Genomic DNA, 20,351 nt, shown 5'->3' with positions numbered 1-20,351 from the left:
GTGTAACTGTTAGCAGCCTTCAAAGAGAAACAAAATCTTCAGTGATGAACTCTGCCTGTATTTGCCTGTATCTTTTCAGTAATGTATCCTGCGTATGCAAAATGGGTGCAGTCACACAGAGACCTGCCCATCAGGCTCAATCAGTGGTGTAATGTCGTGGTAGGTACACACTCTTTCTTCTTCTGTTCTTTCATTCTTCTTCTTACTCATTTTTTTTTAAAGCACATTTTGTTTCTCCTGATTTTTATATTCAAGGGATTGGGAGAATGGAAGTATTTTTTTATTACAGTTATGGATTACAATTATGATTTCTGATTACTTACCACATGAAATTGTTAATAAAAATTGAAATGCTCTCCATAATGATGAAATTATATTCCTGCCTCTTCCAGCGTTGGGAGTTCAAACATCCTCAACCTTTCCTACGTACTCGCGAATTCCTTTGGCAGGAAGGGCACAGTGCATTTGCTACATTTGAAGAAGCAGCAGAAGAGGTATAAGAAGTTATCTTCCATCTTAATTATGTTCCATTTCTTTGTCTAGGCTGTGCTTTTATTTTCCCCCAGCTGTAAGTAATACAGTGCTGTCTATTTGTATAGAAATCATTCAACAAATAAATACAAGTTGAAATATAATCTGATCTCAAAATAACTTTAAAAGATAATTTCCTGGTATAATTGTTTTGTTACTTAAAATTTATGTATTACTTGTTAAAAGAAAAAAAAAAGCGAGTTATTTACTTATTTATTTAGAGAACACGAGTGGGGGAGGGCCAAAGAGAGAGGGAGAGAGAGAGAATCCCAAGGAGGGTCGGTGCTGTCCCATGGAGCCCAACGTGGGGCTTGATCTCACGATCTGCAAGATCATGACCTCAGTGGAAATCAAGAGTCAGATGCTTGACCAGCTAGCCACTCAGGCAGCCCTTATATTTTCAAATGAAAGTATTTTTGGACTTCCATGTATAGAGGAAATTATAATCCCAGGGGTGAAATTAATTATTCTTCAGAAGATTTTCACCCTGGTTACTATATATTTTTATATCTTTCATAAATGTTTCTTTTTATTTTTTTTTAATTTTTAAAAATTTATGTTTATTTTTGAGAGAGAGACAGACAGAGCATGAACAGGAGAGGGTCAGAGAGAGAGAGACGGAGACCCAAATCTGAAGCAGGCTCCAGGGTCTGAGCTGTCAGCACAGAGCCCGACGCGGGGCTCGAACCCACGAACTGTGAGATCATGACCTGAGCTGAAGTTGGAAGCTTAAGCCACCCAGTGCCCCTATTTTTCTTGTATTCTAAACTTATGAACGTTTAAAAAAATTATTCAGTTTCTTTTACCCTACTTGGTTGAATGTTTTTCCATAATAAATACACACTAGCTGCTTTAGCCTTCCCATAAAAAAAAGGTATTTATTGTTTGAGATGCTTGTTCCACCACATTTAGTTTTAAATAGTACAGTTTTATAGACCTTTAAGAAATAAATACACCATGAATTTTGATCGCTTTCACATTTAAAATGTTGTTACAGGTCTTGCAGATACTTGACTTATATGCTCAGGTGTACGAAGAGCTCCTGGCAATTCCTGTTGTAAAAGGCAGAAAGACTGAAAAAGAAAAATTTGCAGGAGGAGACTATACAACTACCGTAGAAGCATTTATATCTGCTAGTGGAAGAGCCATCCAGGTATCAGCAAAGTGCACAAGCGGTTCATAGGGACTATGAGCATAGCCTCTGGGCACATCCAACAGACTGCAGGTCGTCAGAGAAGTAGACCATTTTCAAACAAATCAGTACATTTCATGTGCCTCCTAGACCATATAATTTCAGGCTTCTCTGTCCCATTCTTCTCTAAATCTCTGAGGTCACTTAGTTAAGCAAAGGCTTGTATCCTGAATTACCAAAACACGGATTCTTTTTTAGCCTTTGTAGTTGAAATTAATCCTATGAAAGGGACTGCTCCCAGCAAATACACTTCTGTAGTGTTTTTTTTGACTAACCCTAGTCTCTTTGTTGTATCATTTATGCTTTAAGAATTTACTTAATATAAAAAAATCAAAGAAGCTAAGTTTATATATCTAGTGTCATTTTGGGTGTGTGATCTTATAGAAATCATTTTCAGAGGCATGATTGGGGTTATTAAAATTAAAGCTTATGTTTCTATTTTTAGGGAGCAACATCACATCATTTAGGGCAGAATTTTTCCAAAATGTTTGAAATTATTTTTGAAGATCCAAAGACACCAGGAGAGAAGCAATTTGCCTATCAGAACTCCTGGGGCCTGACAACTCGCACTATTGGTGTTATGACCATGGTTCATGGGGACAACATGGGCTTAGTATTACCACCCCGTGTAGCTTGTGTTCAGGTAAGGAAAATATTTCTGCTTATCATTCCTTTTATAAAATACAAGCCCTGTTTACTAAAGGAAATTTGAAAGGGTGATTTTTCTGAGTATCATTCAGGTAGATTTTGCTAATATAGAAACAACATAGAGTATGATCTGTTAGTATTGTGTAACTACATGTATCATTTCTGTTATTGTTTTCTTTGCTCGTAATTTTTAGCTGCTTTTTAGGTAAAACTCTTTTAGAAATCATTTTTTGAAATGACTTACAATAGGCTTAATGAAATATAGTAGGTCAAGTAAAAATGCATTTAGCATCGAAAAGTAATGCAGCTGAGTGCTACACGTTCAGTGGAGATGAGAAATCACATAAGTTGATCCGTGTTAAAATTTATAGTCCCTAGTTGGTTTTGACACCCAGTTGACATCTGGGTGTCCTGCAGCGGTAAGACTTCATTACCTTTGTACACTGTTTCTTTGTATAAATTTGTGACATTGTGCTGGTTCTAGGTGGTGGTTATTCCTTGTGGCATTACAAATGCACTTTCTGAAGAAGACCGAGATGCTCTGCTTGCGAAATGCAATGATTATCGAAGGCGGTTACTGAGTGTTAATATTCGAGTTAGAGTTGATTTGCGAGATAACTATTCTCCAGGTTGGAAGTTCAACCACTGGGAGCTCAAGGTAAATTCTTCAGTTGTATCTTTCCCTTCCACACTCCCAGTTTGGAGTTAGAGCTTCTTTATGCATATGCTTTTGTGAGACATAAGGCTTCTCATTACATTTCTCTGTTTGGATAGTTGTTTTTTTTTCTTCTTCACTTAAACTTCACTTAGACAAAGTCCAGATCTTTGTTACAGAGAGGGATACCTAAAGCTTACATATTTTCTAAATTTAAAATCTTTTCTGTGGAAGCTTATTTTTATTGTTAGAATAAAAATGATCTTAAAGACCTTCTATATGATTAATAAACTTAAGACTGTTAATACAAAAATGTTTACACCAAGAATTCATATAATAATAAGCTATTTAAATATTTAAGCTATTTAAACAGTAAGACTGTCAGAATAACGGTGCATGGTTATCACCTAGCTGACATTGTAAAACATCAGAGATGATCATCGTATTTGGTTTTTCACACCACATTGTTTTTCAACACCAATTTGTTGGTTTTTATTTTGTATATTCAAGGCTAAATTCTGGCTTAATGTTTTAAGACGAATTTCATTTATTGCACATTGTCATTAGTAGAATAATCTATATTGTTAATTCCATTTTGTAAACTTCTCGGATTTAACTTGATTTCATATGCTTTATTTAACAAGGGAATCATATTAGATTTAGCAGTGAGGAGTCGAGAATTTATAAACTTACAATCCGGGAAACATGCGAGAAGAGGTAGTGACACTGCAGCTGCAAGCTGGTCCCAAGTGTGGAAGCTCAGCAGGAGGGAGATTATTCGGTGTGAACACACATAGGGTTCCCCAAATTGCTATTAATGGCCCAGTTTATTTTAACTGGCCCCTAAGGTAAATCTTCTGTGCTAAAAATTAGTAGTTATATTCATTCTGCTTCCCTTCTGTGTAAAATGCTTTTTCCTTTACTTACTCTCCTACGTTTAATGAAGACTTTAAAGATAAACGTTTTCTCTGCATAACTTGCCTTTAACTGCAGTGTTTTTTGCTTACTTAGAAGTAACTGTTGTGTGATTCTGGTGGCAGCTCGTCTGAGCCCATGAGTACTTAGAGGAGAAACGTACTCTGCTGCTGGCTGGATTGAAAGGCGAAAAAAGGCATCCGTATTCACTTCTCCCTTCTGTGTTGTTCCCCTTTCGTCTCCCTTCTTCTCTTAGAACCGACTTGACTTTGTCCCCGTCACTCTTCTTTTTCATATCCTGCTGAACCTGTACCGTGAAGGGGACCTCTTAGTAGGAGTTGGCTCTCCCACAGCTTCCTTGTCTACAGTTCTCAGGAAAGAAAACAAAGCCCCTGTGTTCCAAACATGATTCTGAAAACTAAGGAACACCAAGAGAGTTCTCCAGTTAGTGAAAAGTATTGATGGCACTTTTTAATGCCATTTTAATCTCCATTTAGTCCTAGGATTCCTGAGGAAAGAAAGTATTTTGAAAGATCTAGATTCATACTCATTTGGTAGTAATTAATTTTATATAGAGAGGCGGTGGGGGTGGTGCGGGATATGTACTGTGAGACTCAGTTGAATAACTGGGGGTACGGTTTGGTGGTGAGACCAGACCCTGCGACCCCCCACAACTTCCTTAATACTTACTCTTCCTGTAGTAGGAAAATAGAAAGGGGGAAAATAATGTGAGTGAATTCAGTACTTTTCCTTTTACTATGTTGGATCATGTTGTGTTGCTATTGAAAAGAAAAACAAGCAAACAGCCTTTTATGAGTAAATTCGTAACTTGTTACTTAGAAAAAAACTATCAACAAAATCTATGCCTCTGCTATGGTTTGGCCTCAGATTATCTTTCTAGCTGTTATTTTTTGTTAACCTCCTTTCATACATCCTTGTCTCTGTTCTCAGACAGTCTCTTTTCCACCTCTATGTCTTTGCTTGTGCTATTTCTTCCACCTCGGTTGTAAAATTTGCTATCATGAAACAATCATAAATTTTTTTAATGTGTTTTGTAATGTTTTAATTTATTTTTGAGAGAGAGAGAGAGAGAGAACAACAGAGCACGGGCAGGGGAGGGCCAGAGAGAGAGGGAGACACAGAATCCGAAGCAGGCTCTAGGTTCTGAGCTGTCAGCACAGAGCTCGACGCCGCGGGGCTCAAACCTACGAACCGTGAGATCATGCCCTGAGCTGAAGTCAGACGCTTAACCAACTGAGCCACCCAGGCACCCCAGACAGTCTCAATTTTGTGACAAGCATGTATAGTACAAAAAATTAATTTTTCCTTCCTGAACCAGTTGAAAGTAAGATTCTAGCCTGATGCCTCTTCACTCTATGAACACAAAATTGGAGAGTTAACATTGATCCATTACCAGTGAGTTTTTGAACCCCATCGAATTTTCTGAGTTGTCCCCTAGTGTCTTTCATAGCAGAAGGATCTGGTTCAAAACTGAGCTACATGTAGTTATCACATCTTGTTAGTCTTTTTTACTCTGGAATAATTCCTTAGGCTTTTCTTTGATTATCACGATCTTGACACAGCACATTCCACATTCACCTTTTAATCAATTAAATAATACATATTTTTGTTTTTAAAAAAATATTTTTGTGGAGCCATGGTTTCTCATGTCATTCAGTGGATTATAATCTAGTACAATCATTATTTTGAGGCTCAAAGTATCTTTGATACGACTCATAAAATCCCTTAAAGCTGACTTTTGAGCATTTCCTTGCTGTCTGGTACTAGAATTAGTCGTATCTCACAGAAACCCTGGTTCTCTGAGCAGAGATGGTATTTTGTGCTGGACGCCTTCATCACTTTTGAGCTGTCCCTCTTTCCAGACCTTCTCAGTAGACGGGGCTGCAGACTGGGGATGTGCACGCACGCACGCGCACACACACACACACACACACACACACACACACACAAATTTACGTCTGTGTTTCTATATCTATGTAATTTGATAACCGGGAGTTCACATTAATACTTTCAATTCCAGTAAAAAAACAGGACTCATTCTAGTTTTCTCCCATTCCAGGTTTTCACTCCCTTCTCTGACAGTGAAACACCTAGCTCCAGTTATCCTTAATACCTTGATTTATTTGATCAGCCCCTCTGTATACAACCAGTCTCTCTCTGCCTTTGCCGCCCACTCCCCACATGAATGCCCTTCCCATCCCACAAGGGTGGTGTCACTCCATGCCAGGCTCTTCTCAGGCCCTCTCGCCCCACTCAGGCTCTGACGCCCTGCCCTGGGCTGCCATGGCTCTCCTTGTCCAGTATAGGATCCATCTATTGCTGTTAGTTGTCAGTGTCATTTTAGTTTCCTTTCATCAGGAGTAGTTCATCAGCCTTTCTTTGCCATTCATGAAATGGGCATTTTTGTAAATATAGGTCAGTTATTTCATAGAATGTTCCTCAGTTTTGATGAAATCCCTCATTAATTTTTGCCTTCTGTAGTAACGTTCTTCTCTCTTCCAGCTGAGGGTGGTCTCCCACTTCTGATTTTCTGTACTTACTGTCTGTATGCGTGCCTTATTTGCCTGGCAAATGGGAAGCTCCTGGAGGACAGGATCTGTTTTTTATCCCTCTTGTAAATCTCATTACACTCAACACTGTTACACATGCATGTACATTGGGTAAATAAAGGAAAACAATGAAATAATGTCATACTTAGTATACAACAATTTGATGGTGTTCATTATTTTATAAAACAAGGCTTCTCTAAAGGTAAATCATTTTTTCTAGAATAACATTTAAAATTTTCCTGTGGCTTTGATTTGGAGGACTACTATCAGCAAAACCGTATATGTAGAGGTTGCCTAACTTAAATTTGAAAACCCCAAATTAGTTTTAGAGCTCATTTACTCAAAAAAAAAAAAAAAAAAAAAACAAAACCAGTTTGTTTATCAGGTAAGGTACTCTACCCTAAAAATAAGGTTTCCCTGAGCCTTAATCCCCTCCTGGAGCATTCATGAGGGTTGAACATTCACAGGCTTAAAGTTCCATTTAGTCCTTAAGCGTCTTTGTAAAATCCAAAGGTATTGAATAGGGGAGTAGTTCCCAGAGTGTAGCCCCAGGACCAGCAGTGCCAGCATCACTTGAGAACTTGTGAGAAATATCAATCTTTAGGCCCCATTCCTGGGCCTAGTGTAATAAGAAATTCTGGGGGGCAGAGAATTTGCAGTCTCTGCTTTAACAAGCCTTCAGAGATTCTGCTGCACAGTAGAGTGTCCAGACCTGAGACCAACCAGAGTATACCATCGTGCCCCATAAGAGTCCCAGATGTGCCAAGGTATGCTAATCAATGGTTTGGTGGCCTTAGTTTCAAGAAGCCGCCTCTGTTTACCAGCTCGTGCCACACAAATGTAACTTTCTGCGCGTGCTGTCATTTGAGAAGAGTCAAGAATACTGATCTAGACAGCACTACCCTCCTGTTTCTCCATTAAATACTTTATTAGCTCAAAACCACTTGGGCACTACATCTTTTCTTAGGTTCATACGTTCTTATTGGAGATCACCTTAGTATCTTAGGAATATTGCCTGCTATCTTTATTTGTTAATGCCTTTGATTTCGGGGTTTTTATGATTTATGGTAGATAAAGCCATGAAATAATTCTTTATCTTCGAGTGGAGACATGCATGTATCATTTTAACTGTCTTTTTTGTTTTCTAGGGAGTTCCAATCAGACTTGAAGTTGGGCCACGTGATATGAAGAGCCGTCAGTTTGTAGCTGTCAGACGAGATACTGGAGAAAAGCTGACATTTGCTGATAATGAGGCTGAGACTAAACTTCAAGCTGTTTTGGAAGACATCCATGTGAACCTTTTTACAAAGTTAGTCCTTAGAATTGCTTTTGTCTCTGATCTTGAAATCCTGTTCAGCTTTTGAGAACTTACTGAGGGATTTTTTGAGCACCCCAACTGGAAGCCATCTTTCCCTCTGAGCTCCCATGGTTCTTCATTTACGTTTCTCTTTGTGTTTTTGACTGGTAGCATGACGATTTTTCCAAGAGCTTTCTGCTTAATAGGTTTGCAGCAAGTGACCTCTCTGTCCCATGGACTAATTGGGGTTAACTTTAGATGCAGGCTTTTATGACATACGAATTTGGGGGATTAAGGCACTGATTGTCATCTGTGTGGGTAGACATTAGCAGCAGCCAGGGAGCTTTAAAAAATACCAGTGCCTAGAACCCTCCCTAGAAATATTAATTTAGTAGGTCTAGAGTGAGCCTGGCAGCTGTAGTATTAAAAGCTCCCCACGTGGTGATGACCTGTGGCCAAGGCTAAGAACCTTTCGGTTGAGATTGTAGGTCCGGGATGAGAGGAAGCTTCAGGGCTGCCCTGACCTGTGGAGAGGGGTCTTCTAGAATCAGGGGTTCCAAGTCAGAGGCACTAGAAGATTGGTGTGTGTGTGTGGCACCATATTTTCTCTCCTACCCACCCGAGGCAGAGAGAAAGGCCCACTGCCCCTGGGGATGGAGGTTCAGTTTGGGGGAAGGTAGTGCCTGCATCGTGTTTATTCCTGTATCTTCTGATGCCTTGTGCCGGACTCATTAGGCTCCCATAAATCATGCATTTAAGGAAAGAACTAATTTTAGCTGTGGCATTGGTGCTTGCTTACGTTTTTGGGCAAATGGTTTCATTTCTCTGGGCTTGCTTGCCCTAAAATGGAATGATAATGAGTCTCTTGACTTCAAGGATTTACTTAACCAGCTAATGAATAGTGCATTTGAAGTCCATCTGAACTCAGAACAGGTAATACTGTCAGAGGTGAAAGATCAGAACGCTGCCCGTCTCTGTTGCTGCCATTTAATGCTGCTGTGCATTTGGGGGTGCCTGGGGGACTCGGTTAAATGTCTGACTTTGACTTGGGTTATGATCTCACGGTTTGTGAGTTCGAGCCCCGCATAGGACTCTCTGATGTCGGTGCAGAGCCCGCCTCAGATCCTCTGTCCCAGTCTCTCTCTGCCCGTCCACTTGAGCGCACGCACTCTCACTCAAAAATAAATAAAACATTAAAAAGTAAGTAAGTAAGTAATGTATTTAGGACAGTGGTTCTTTCCTAGGGATTCTCTTCAGAGTCACCTGGGAACTTTGGGAACAGAAAGATACCTGAGCCTGACAGGTTTTAAGATAGATTCTGGTTATCTGTAGTATTAAAGTGTTCTCTGTGTGATTTCAGATGCACACACCTGGTTGCAAAACTGCTTTAGTGGCTAAAAAGCAGTTTTTTTCATTGGCATTTTTATTCAGTAAAGTTGTTAACAGTGTAGGTTGCATAAAGGTGCACTTTTTTCCCACCTAAGTCTTAAGCCTGGGAAGCGTGTATTCGTTTTTCTCGATCTCATTGGCTGTAATGTACTCACATAAGCTTATCTCAATATGAAGAAGTCCACAGGAGGGGATCTGGTGGAGAGCTAGCAGGCACTGGCACAGAATTCACATGGTCTTAGACCTGAGAGTCAGAAAAGAAGCATATGCTTTCTCTTTCTTTGTCACCACCCATGAGTGGTCCTCATGTGTTGTGTGGCTTTGAATGTGGAAGAGAATAAATACTTATTTCCATTTCTAAATGTAGTTTAGAAGTTCTTATAAGGGAGTTATGTAGTATACGATAACCGCTCGAATATTGTGTATTTATTGTTTTTCCTTTTTTAAAACATGCTCATGCCTTTGTGTTCGATTCTTACAATAATCCTATATGGTAGTTAGATTACTCGAGTGTTTTTCCAGTTTTGTGGAAGGGAAAAACTTAAGACCAAAGAGGTTTAAAAAATGATACAGACTCTCATAGATGGTAGTGGCATAGACAGGAATAGAATGTTGGTTAGTAGAGATTTAATGGCAGTAACAAAAGTAATTAGAGCACCTGGCTGGCTCAGTGGGAGAGCCTGTGACTTGATCTCAGGGTCATGAGTTCAAGCCCCATGTTGAAGTGACTTAAATAAATCAAACTTAAAAAAAAAAAAAAAGTATTACCTGTTGTATGCTTGGGAAATTCCCCTTTCATTTAGTGTTAATGGTAATACAATGATGAGTTGACTGAGACTTACTGCGTGTTGCTGTTAGTGACAAAGTGGAGATTCAAATTGAGAAGTTCTCACTTCCAGGTAATTGCTCTTTTGTTAGATTGTGCTTATTTTTTAAAGAAAACTTTGTCATATTAGTAAGAAAAAATACATTCTTTTTCAATTATGTTTTGATAGGGCTTCTGAAGACCTTAAGACTCATATGGTCGTGGCTAATACAATGGAAGACTTTCAGAAGATGCTAGATTCTGGGAAGGTAAGAGACTTCTGGAAAGTTTTGAATATAAAATATCTCAGTAATGGTATTTTAAGACTCACTGAATTTATGCATGATATTAATCCCTTTTATAAGGCCAGTCACACAACAGGATTATATATTCCTCCACATTTTATCCTGTTTTCCATTGGCTTTCCTAAAGCATTACAGCATTATATCATTTCTGGATAACACTGTGCACTGATTATGTAAAAACTTTTTCTCTCACTTTAAATACTGGCTAAACAGCATTCATTCTGTATGACCCTTAATGTTTTAATTGCTGAAGGTGTTTTTCATCTTGAATTAAGTTCCTGAAGTAAGCGTTAACATAATGTAATATTGAAATATAATGTGCATATTCCTAAAATAAGGTTAAAAATCCATGTCAAAATTTTCAATTCCCTGATCTTAATTGATTGAGCTTTTCTGAATAATAAGGGGGAAAATATTGCTCATGTCTAAGCCTGTTTTTCAAAATGAATGGGTACTTCACGCTCCTTTAAAAAACCTAGGTCTTTCTAATCAGGTGGGTACATAGTGGTTCTTTCGAATTTTATCAGTTTTATGTGTTGTGAGTATGCAGATGTTCCTAGCTGAAACTTCTCTAATTTTCAAAGAAAAGAGGTGTCCTGATTTGCACAATGATTAATTATTGCAATGAATCACTTGTGAACTTTAATATTCTGGTATTCATGCTTGATTTTACAACCAATCCTGTGTTCTCAGGTTATAAATGAGAAAACCAGGGGCCAGAGTCTAAATGAATTACCCCGAGCTCTACAGAGGCAAACTTGGTCCTAAAATTTAGATGTCATTTTGACTAAGTTTAATGCACTTTCTTCTGTATATTTTTGTTCTTACGTATTATTTTTTTTTTAAGTTTATTTATTTTTAGAGAGAGCAAGAGCGGGGGAGGGACAGAGAGACAGGGTGAGAGAGAAACCCAAGCAGTCTTTGCGCTGTCAGCGCAGACCCTGATGCAGGGCTCGAACTCACAAATGGTGAGGTCATGCCCTGAGCCAAAATCGAGTGGGACACTTAACCAACTGAGTCACCCAGGCGCCCCAGGTCATAACCTCTTAATATGTCTTTTATTGCATGAGCTGGGACAATGTGTTAATCTCTCTGGCTCTCAGTTTACTAATCTGTAAATGAGTACAAGATAGATAATCTTAAAATCCCCTTCAGATCCATAATTCTTCAGTAGGTTTCTATTATTCTTGGTTTATTGCCTTTGTGATCTTCCACCTTTCTGGTTTCTGGAAGTTGTCACTTGATTCAGATTATGTACTTCTTTTTTTTAATTAAAAAAAATTTTTTTTTTAATGTTTGTTTATTTTTGAGAGAAAGAGAGCTGGGGAAGGGGCAGAGAGAGGGAAACACAGAATCCAAAGCAGGCTCTAGGCTCCGAGCTGCCAGCACAGAGCCCGACGCGGGGCTCGAACTCATAAGCTGTGAGATCATGACCTGAGCCGAAGTCGGACGCTTAACCAACTGAGCCACCCAGGAGCCCCTCAGACTACATACTTCCGATAGAAGGCTAAAGATTCAATGTTTATTTTTTCTTTCACTGTAATTTATTTATGATTTTATTTTTATTCCATTAATTACTGAATTTTTAAAATTTCCTTTATTGGGGTGCATGGGTGGGTGGCTCAGTTGGTTAAGCATCTGACTCTTGGTTTCAGATCAGGTCATGATCTTACAGTTTGTGAGATCGAGCCCAGCGTCGGGCTCTGCTCTGAGAGTACAGGACCTGCTTGGGATTCTCTCTGTCCCTCTCCTGCTTGCTTTCTCTCTCTCTCTGTTTCTCTTAAAATAAACTTAAAAAAAAAAAAATAATGTTTCATTTATTATGGAAATATAGTAGTCACTTTTGCAGTCCAGTCTGGTAAAGACATTATGTAAGAGTTAATAAATCAATAGAGTAACTTATCAGTTAATCCATTGCTTTCAAAGAAAGGAATCTCAGCAGATATCAGTAGAGTCATATCTTTTATTCTAATATCAGATTAGAGATTTCAACATCTATTCTAAAGCACAAAGTGGGATGTTAGTTGTGTGTCCAAAGAGCACGTAGAGATTAGATTTTGTTTCTTGTATCAGTAGCCAGTTCTGTCCCCCACCTCCCCTCATGTTGGTCACCTTCTGTGTGTTGACTGACCGTCAAGCAACCTTTGAGGCTCTTGTAAATAAAACTGTATTTACTAGGTGGGGAGAAGGAGAAAGGGATCTTTGGAACTTGCATGTAGGTGAAAGTTTGATTTTCTACTCTTTGTTGGTATAAATGAAAAAAAAAATTAGATCTGATTTATAGAACTTCAGTAAATTTTTTCAAAAGTATAATTAAATGAAAAACAAATGTTATTTATGTATAATTTTTTTAGTCTTGATGTATGTTACTAATCTGTTGATCACTATGATTTTTGAGTATTGCTATTTCTCGTCATTAACATTTTCTGCTTCAGAATTCAAGATATTATACATTGTGGAAAATTGTATCTTTTTAAAGCATATAGAAATAATAAAAAATAAAAGTTAAAAACTTTTCTGTGGTTGAATAAATAGGCTAAAAATATATATTTTCCTTTCATATTAATGAATTATATGCATAAATAGAAATTTCACGTCTTACCACCTACACTTTACTTTGAAGCTACAAAGAATTAAAACATGCATTTTTACAAAATTACCATTTATGAGTATAAATAACTTCAGTTGAATTTTTCCATACTATGGCATTTTTAAATTTTAAAAATTATTTTAGAAATCCCTTCTCAAGGCTCAGTAATTTTTTCTTAGGGAAAAAGAAAATAAGACCACTTACTGTAGAATTTGTTAAAGTAATGAAAATATAGTTGTGTTGTGGGTTAAAAATAAAAGCAAAATTTTCTAAGAGACCAAATTTAAATTTATAATCCAAAGACCCTCTTTAAGTAATTAAGTCTTAATATTTTTATCATTGCACAGTGACAGTGGTTCCAAGTTTTCCTCCCATTCTGTTTTTTGTAATGAATTTTAAACAATACTTTTATGAATGTACATTCTTTTCATGCTTTCTGTTTGTACAAATGCTAATGATTTACCAAATTTCAATACAGGGGGGTAACTTTGGGTTCTTTCAGCCCTTATATATCTAAGTTTATTTTGCTTCCACTTTCATCGCATAAACAATTTTTATTAAAATGTTTCAAAATTCTTACTAATACCATTCCTTACACCTTCTCTTCACCCACTCATTCCCTCCCACCCCCCCACTACCCTGCCGGGATTTTCCTAGCAAGTTATCACTTCTTTATTGTCTTAAGGCAGATTATCAAAATAACAGTTGATCAATTTTGGGAATTAGGCTAACACACTTTGTTGAATAAGAGACAGATAACTGACTATTCCTTATCCTGCAGAATGTTCACCTGATGAATTACTTGTTCTTTTTATAATTTCCTACTGTTACTTTCACTTTACTTCTTAGAGAAACCTTTTAAAGTATGTTTAACTAAATTCCCAGTGCCTTATAAGGGGTTTGCAAGAGGGTCATGATTTGAGTATGGAATGTGTGGCTCAAAGTAGTTGATCAGAAATTGATGAGGGGGTGCGCCTCGGTGGCTCGGTTGGTTGAGTGTCCGACTTCGGCTCAGGTCATAATCTCGCGGTTCGTGAGTTCAAGCCCTGCATTGAGCTTGGGCTCATTGCTGTTATTGCAGAGCCCTCTTCAGATCCTCTGTCCCCTACTCTCTCTCTGCCCCTCCCCTGGTCACACACACACACACTCCCTCTGTCTCTCTCTCTGTCTCTGTCTCTGTCTCAAAAATAAACATTAAAAAAAAAATTGATGAGGGAGCTGGATAACTTTCTGTTTTTAAACTAATGTCTGGGGATTGTCCCCATCTTTGATCTCCCCGCTGCTAATCTTGATCTCCAGGAACTTTCTGCAGGATTGTTACATAATTGTTCTTGCATACAAACCTCACTTTGAAGTAGACATGCTATGAAAAGTTTAGGGTTTACAGCTGAGAGAACTCTTAATTCTTGTCTAGTCCAACACGCATTTTACAAAAGAAGATTCAGAGCTAGAGAGCTTCAAATATGCAATGAATTTCAAAATTAGGGTAAAATCCCAGCTCTCTTGATTCTGCCCGCTATTCTGTATGATCTGTAAAAGAAAATTTGAGAAGTTATTTTTTTCTGATACAAATTATTTTTGACTTTGAGTACCCTTGGACTTTTAAAGTGATTCACTTGCCTATCGCATTATGGCATAAAGCGAGGTTTACCTGATTGTTCATTGTTATCGTTAACGGCAGTTTAAAAATCAGTTTATTATTCGTCATCTCTCCTCTGTCCTACTTGCAACTGGTCACCTAGGCAGAGCAGGTAGTGTCCGGATCTGAAATGAGAGCAGTACAGTGAGAGGCTGGACTCAGATCTACCGATCCTTTCTTTCCTCTCTTCAGGCACTGTGTTGTAGCCAGTTTATTTGGACATTGACGTGTATGGCAAAGATGTTTTGTCGTGTTGCTTTACAGTGTATGGGTTTTGGATAGAGGGACAAAAACATTTTCCCATCCCTTACACCTCTGAGCAGAGTTTCTTGCAGGTTTGGAAAGGTACCGTGGCCTGAAACAGCTACCATGGGAGACGTGTCCTTTTTGCTTCAACTCAGGTATTCCTTTTACGGAATGGAATTCTAAACCCAGAATGTTTTTTCTTTTCTATTAGATTGCTCAGATTCCATTCTGTGGGGAAATTGACTGTGAAGACTGGATCAAAAAGACCACTGCTAGGTAAATGTAGTTAACAGAACTTGTGAGTATTGCAGTGAAAAAGAATGGGAATTTAGAGCATAAATGAGTGGAATTCTTAATTTGTTTTTAATTTCAGAGATCAAGATCTTGAACCTGGGGCTCCATCCATGGGAGCTAAAAGCCTTTGCATCCCCTTCACACCGCTCTGTGAGCTGCAGCCGGGAGCCAGATGCGTCTGTGGCAAGAACCCTGCCAAGTTCTATACCTTGTTTGGTCGTAGTTACTAAGGGATAAAGCAAAACTCCTATCTCCAACCCTCCCCACTTTTTAAAAAAATTGATATTAATATCTTCCCAGATATAGACAGTTTTATGATTTTTTAAAATAAAAGTTCTAATAGGAGGTCACATGAGACACAGACCCCTTCTTCTTAGGCCTAAATTAACAGTGGGAAAAAGGCTTTTCTGTAAACAACCCCAGTAATAAATATCATGAATTAATACTGTTTTATGTATTCATTTATTTCTGAAATACATGATTTATGTACCACAGGACGTCCTTACAAAGAGATGAAGAAAATTGAGAACCCAGTCTCCCTCATGTTTCAGACCTCGAACAAGCAGTCCTCTCGTTTCTTGTATGTTGAAGTCCTTCTCTTCCTACACTCCTTCTCCTGAATCTAAAATTATCCTAAATCTTTCTGTTTAGAAGACAAAACAAAACCACAAATGGACCGAGAAACAAAGAAACCCCATACCTTTCCCGTGAGCTTCTTCCTCCCTCTCGTTACTGCTGGTTTCGGTGGGGTCTTCACCAACAGGCCATGGTTTCTGAAGGAGGCATAACCCCCTCACTTCCGCTGCTTGTTTTGCACCTGTCTGCGCCCGCCCTGCCTCCGCCCCACCGCCATTTTCCCTGCGACCCCTAATGCCACTTCTGACCCAAGCTAACGTCTCAGTCTCTTGTCTTCCCATATCACTCTGCTGCGTTTCTGCTGCTATAAAACATTTCTTTTTTTTTACTAAAATCACTCCTATGACTTGCCCTCCCACTCTGATTCTTCTTCTTCGTTCTTCCCTAGGCAATTCCTAGGCCAAACTTCTGTACCTGGCCCTTTTCTGGTGCTGCCTAGTCTACCTCCTCTAATCCCATGGTTTCAGAGAACACGAACAGGATGACTCCAGCCAACATTCTTTCTCTAGGTCTGAGCTCTAGACCTTATTCCAACTGCATCCTCAGGCCTCTCGAATGTTCCCATCATATTCTCAGGCTATTTGTCCCAAAACCCTCGTTTCACCGTCCACTCCCAGACCTGCTCTTCCTACAGTATTTCCTGCTAAAGGGCTTCACATTTCCAAAATGTACCTGGTAACCTAAACCAGAACCGGAGTCATCTTAGCCTCTCCAACACACCGTCTGCTGTGTTCATTTGGCCAGCACAACATCCCGCCATTCCCACTCGTGTCTCCTGGGTCTCCCCTTTCACAGATGCCTCTACTGCCTCATGTCTGTTAACCTCTGACGTCAGTTACTTACACTGGCCTCCGGAGTTTTGTCTCAGGCGGGCCCCACATTGCCACAGGTGTTTTCTTCCTTAATGTACAACGTACCAAGATGTCTCTCTTCCCCTTAAAAGGCTTTTCAGGGCTCACCATCAGTAACGGAATAAAATATTAATGCTATAGCCAAGTCTGGTTCAGCCTATCTGACCAGTCTCTCCTCTTTAACCAATCCAGCAAAGTCCTTTGCAACCTAACCGTTTGGGGTTTCTTGTGAACAATGCGCCATTTCCCATCTCTGTCTCTGTCCCTTTGCCTGGAATGCCTTTTACTCATTTCTAGTCAACTAGGTAAATCTCTTTGGGGCTCCATTCCAGAACACTTTCCCACGTTGTAGTAATAAATACACCAATATAAGGAATAAGCTTCAAAAGTACTTGAATTTTGAATCATGTTTTGAAGGATAAGTAGAATTTTACTATTTTTTTTCTGGGTGAACTTGTTTTATTTTTTCAAAGAAATAATTTTGCTTATTGAAAAGTCATACATACTCATTGCTAAAAAAGAAAATATAAATTAAAATAAGACCGTAAAAGTCAATTGGTAATTCTAAAACCCAGATAAATTACTATTTGAGTATTGCATATTTACATGTCTAAGATTACTAGGCATACCATTTATAATGTTTTTTTTTTTTTTAATTCTAATTTTATTTTTTAAATTCACATCCAAGTTAGCTTATAGTGCAACAATGATTTCAGGAGTAGATGCCTTAGTGCCCCTTACCCATTTAGCCCGTCCCCCCTCCCTCAACCCCTCCATTAACCCTGTTTGTTCTCCATTTAAGAGTCTCTTACGTTTTTGTCCCCCTCCCTGTTTTTGTATTATTTTTGCTTCCCTTCCCTTACATCCATCTGTTTTGTATCTTGAAGTCCTCATATGAGTGAAGTCCTATGATACTTGTCTTTCTCTGACTAATTTCGCTTAACATAATACCCTCTAGTTCCATCCATGTAGTTGCAAATGGCAAGATTTCATTCTTTTTGATTGCCGAGTAATACTCCATTGTATATATACACCACATCTTTATCCATTCATCCATCGATGGACATTTGGGCTCTTTCCATACTTTGGCTATTGTTGATAGTGCTGCTATAAACATTGGGGTGCTTGTGCCCCTTCGAAACAGCACACCTGTATCCCTTGGATAAATACCTAGTAGTGCAATTGTAGGGTCGTAGGTTCTATTTTTAATATGTCATTTGCAAACATCTTCTCCCATTCTGTCGGTTGCCTTTTAGTTTGTTGATTGTTTCCTTCGCTGTGCAGAAGCTTTTTATTTTGATGAGGTCCCCATAGTTCATTTTTGCTTTTGTTTCTCTTGCCTCCGGAGACACGTTGAGTTAGAAGTTGCTGCGGCCAAGATCAAAGAGGTTTTTGCCTGCTTTCTTCTCGAGTATCTTGATGGCTTCCTGTCTTACATTCAGGTCTTAAATCCATTTTGAGTGTATTTTTGTGTATGATGTAAGAAAGTGATCCGGTTTCATTTTTCTGCATGTCGCTCTCCAGTTTTCCCGGCACCACTTGCTGAAGAGACTGTCTTTGTTTTATTGGATATTCTTTCCTGCTTTGTCAAAGATTAGTTGGCCATACGTTTGTGACTCCATTTCTGGGTTCTCTATTCTGTTCCATTGATCTGAGTGTCTGTTCTTGTGCCAAGGATAAGTAGAATTTTAATACATAGAAAAGGAAGGACATTCCAGGCAGAGGGAACAGCATATGCAAAACCTCATGGTTTTGGTATATGCTATGTGTGAGAACACAGCAAAACTGTTATTAAGTTGGTAGGAAATTATCAAAGCAGATTAAATATAGCATATCTTCAAGACTGATGTTTTGAGTATGTATTCATATAGATGAATGAGATAAATACATAAGCCACATTTCTGTCAGAATCCATTTCTTATTAAGCTATGGCAATACAGAATGCTTTGTCTTGTTTTTCTACCTTTAGTAGCTGTGTAAACCACCTATTCATTTATAAAATGGAGAGACGTCTAATAGCTTCACCAGAGTTACTCTACCTTATAAAGTACTTAGAACAATGCCTAACACACACTAAAAAATAATAGCTAATGTTAGTTAATGACCTTACAGAGTCAACTGGAAGTTGGTCCTAATTTGTAGCTTTAATTAACAATAATTACTTTAGCCTCTGATTTTTTTGTCCTGCAAACATAAATGCTTTAAAACACAAGGTTTTTTTTAGTGGATCCATGACAAAAGCCTGAAAAGTAGATCAGAAACTAATAACCACATTTTGTCCCATAGCCCAAGGCCATTTTGGAGGAAGTGGCAATCATCGGAGCAAAGACAAACCCCAGGCTATTTTTTGAAGCTTCAGATGAGTAGAACTAATCACAGAAAAGCTTGGAGTTTGCTGCTTTAAAGGTATTCACTATTTAAAGGAACCTCCAAATAATTATGTTGAGGAAGGAATCCTTCATCCAAAATCTGCTTGTGATAAATTGCTTTCTTTCTCAAACTGAGGTTCAACTAAAATACCAAAACTTTTTCAAACATCTGAAGAGTGGTGGTGCTTTTCAAGAGGGTGCTAAACCTGAATCCAAGTGATATCCTTTAAGAAATGATCAGTATTTTACTTGCAGATGACAGCCATTAATTAGATACATGACCAACAGTCACAAAAGTGATTGTGTGCCTTGTGTTTGTTCCAACAAGAAGAAAACAAATCGGTCAAGGTATATTATTGCTGGCTGTGCTCACTAGGACCTGCTAGTATATATTGTAGGATAGCAGTTTCTAGGTTCATCCATGGCTGTTCAAAATAGTTCCTAATGCCAGTAAATCATTTGACACCTTCATGAAAATTAGTAACAGCAACTTCTCTGGCCTGCTGCTGGGGAGGCTTTGAGGCTTGAGATCAGCAACAAGCAGAGAGAAGGCATTTTGACTGGAGAGTCTGTGCCTGTCCCCCTACTTGGTATCTGATTGTAGTTATAAATATTAGTCATCTGTCATAAAGCTGTGGTTTTCAGGGGTTGTCAGGAGCATCAGAAGTTTGGGGAGGCAGCTACCGCTACCAAATCTTCGGCCTTTTGCTTGTTACTTTCGCCGCGTCTAGAAAACTCCAGCCATTTATTTAATAAATTTGAGCGCCTGCTTTGTGCAAAGTGCCTAAGCAGACAGCAGCGAGTAGAGCCAAACATGAGTTTTCCTCTTCTTGGCTCTATCTCCTTGAAGTTATCTAGTTCGGCTGCAAAAGCAGGCAATGGAGTGGACAGGGAGGTGGAGCAGGGAACTGGGGCTGAGCACTGTGAAGAGGGGGCCATTGCCTCGGTGACCCTCACGGAGACATGGCAGGATCATCCCTGCCCACAGCAGCGTGCTGACAACAACCCCTGTACTCAAGATGATAATAGCTGGAGAATGAGGTCCACCCGATCCTGCCACACCTCAGGCTTGAAATCACAGAGACAAACACATTCCCCTGGCTCAGCAGGCGATGTGAAAACGGTGCCTCCGTTTCACTTTACTGGAGGATTCAAGAGTTTGAAACATCCGTAGTGCTGAAATGATATAAAACTGTTTTAAAGGAGTCTCATGTAATGGGGATATCTCACAATATATTTTAGTTATGTTCCCGAAAGCAAACTTTGTGACTGGGAAGAATGTGTTGAATGAGCGAGGAGCTTGGGGGATATACAGGCTGGTGACGGTGCTAACAACAGAATTATGTGGTAAAAATGTCATTATACTGTATTTCCCTCATTTATTCATTCTCTCACTCTCCTGGACAATTATTTCCTTCC

At 38.8% G+C, this 20,351-nt stretch overlaps 2 protein-coding genes across 4 annotated transcripts in view; both read left to right on the top strand.

The window, feature by feature from the left end:
* EPRS1 (glutamyl-prolyl-tRNA synthetase 1) overlaps nucleotides 1–15,519 on the top strand; it is a 72,659-nt gene extending 57,140 nt beyond the window's left edge. For all 3 annotated transcript variants that reach the window (XM_058701758.1, XM_058701757.1, XM_058701759.1), the window contains 9 exons: nucleotides 80–159; nucleotides 393–494; nucleotides 1,529–1,684; nucleotides 2,169–2,366; nucleotides 2,856–3,029; nucleotides 7,660–7,820; nucleotides 10,193–10,271; nucleotides 14,994–15,058; nucleotides 15,156–15,519. In XM_058701758.1, coding sequence (XP_058557741.1) covers nucleotides 80–159; nucleotides 393–494; nucleotides 1,529–1,684; nucleotides 2,169–2,366; nucleotides 2,856–3,029; nucleotides 7,660–7,820; nucleotides 10,193–10,271; nucleotides 14,994–15,058; nucleotides 15,156–15,306 — 1,166 coding nt within the window. In that variant the 3' untranslated portion in view covers nucleotides 15,307–15,519. The remainder of the gene's footprint in view (nucleotides 1–79; nucleotides 160–392; nucleotides 495–1,528; nucleotides 1,685–2,168; nucleotides 2,367–2,855; nucleotides 3,030–7,659; nucleotides 7,821–10,192; nucleotides 10,272–14,993; nucleotides 15,059–15,155) is intronic.
* Nucleotides 15,520–17,098: 1,579 nt separating this feature from the next.
* The window catches only part of SLC30A10 (solute carrier family 30 member 10), a 45,220-nt gene continuing 41,967 nt past the window's right edge, over nucleotides 17,099–20,351 (top strand). Inside the window, exon 1 of the mRNA XM_058701762.1 lies at nucleotides 17,099–18,969. The gene's annotated coding sequence lies outside the window, so the exon portion shown is untranslated. The remainder of the gene's footprint in view (nucleotides 18,970–20,351) is intronic.

This window comes from Neofelis nebulosa, chromosome 15 (assembly GCF_028018385.1).
Source record: "Neofelis nebulosa isolate mNeoNeb1 chromosome 15, mNeoNeb1.pri, whole genome shotgun sequence".
In the NCBI taxonomy this organism is placed as follows: domain Eukaryota; kingdom Metazoa; phylum Chordata; class Mammalia; order Carnivora; family Felidae; genus Neofelis; species Neofelis nebulosa.
This window is presented reverse-complemented; position numbering and strand designations above follow the sequence as displayed.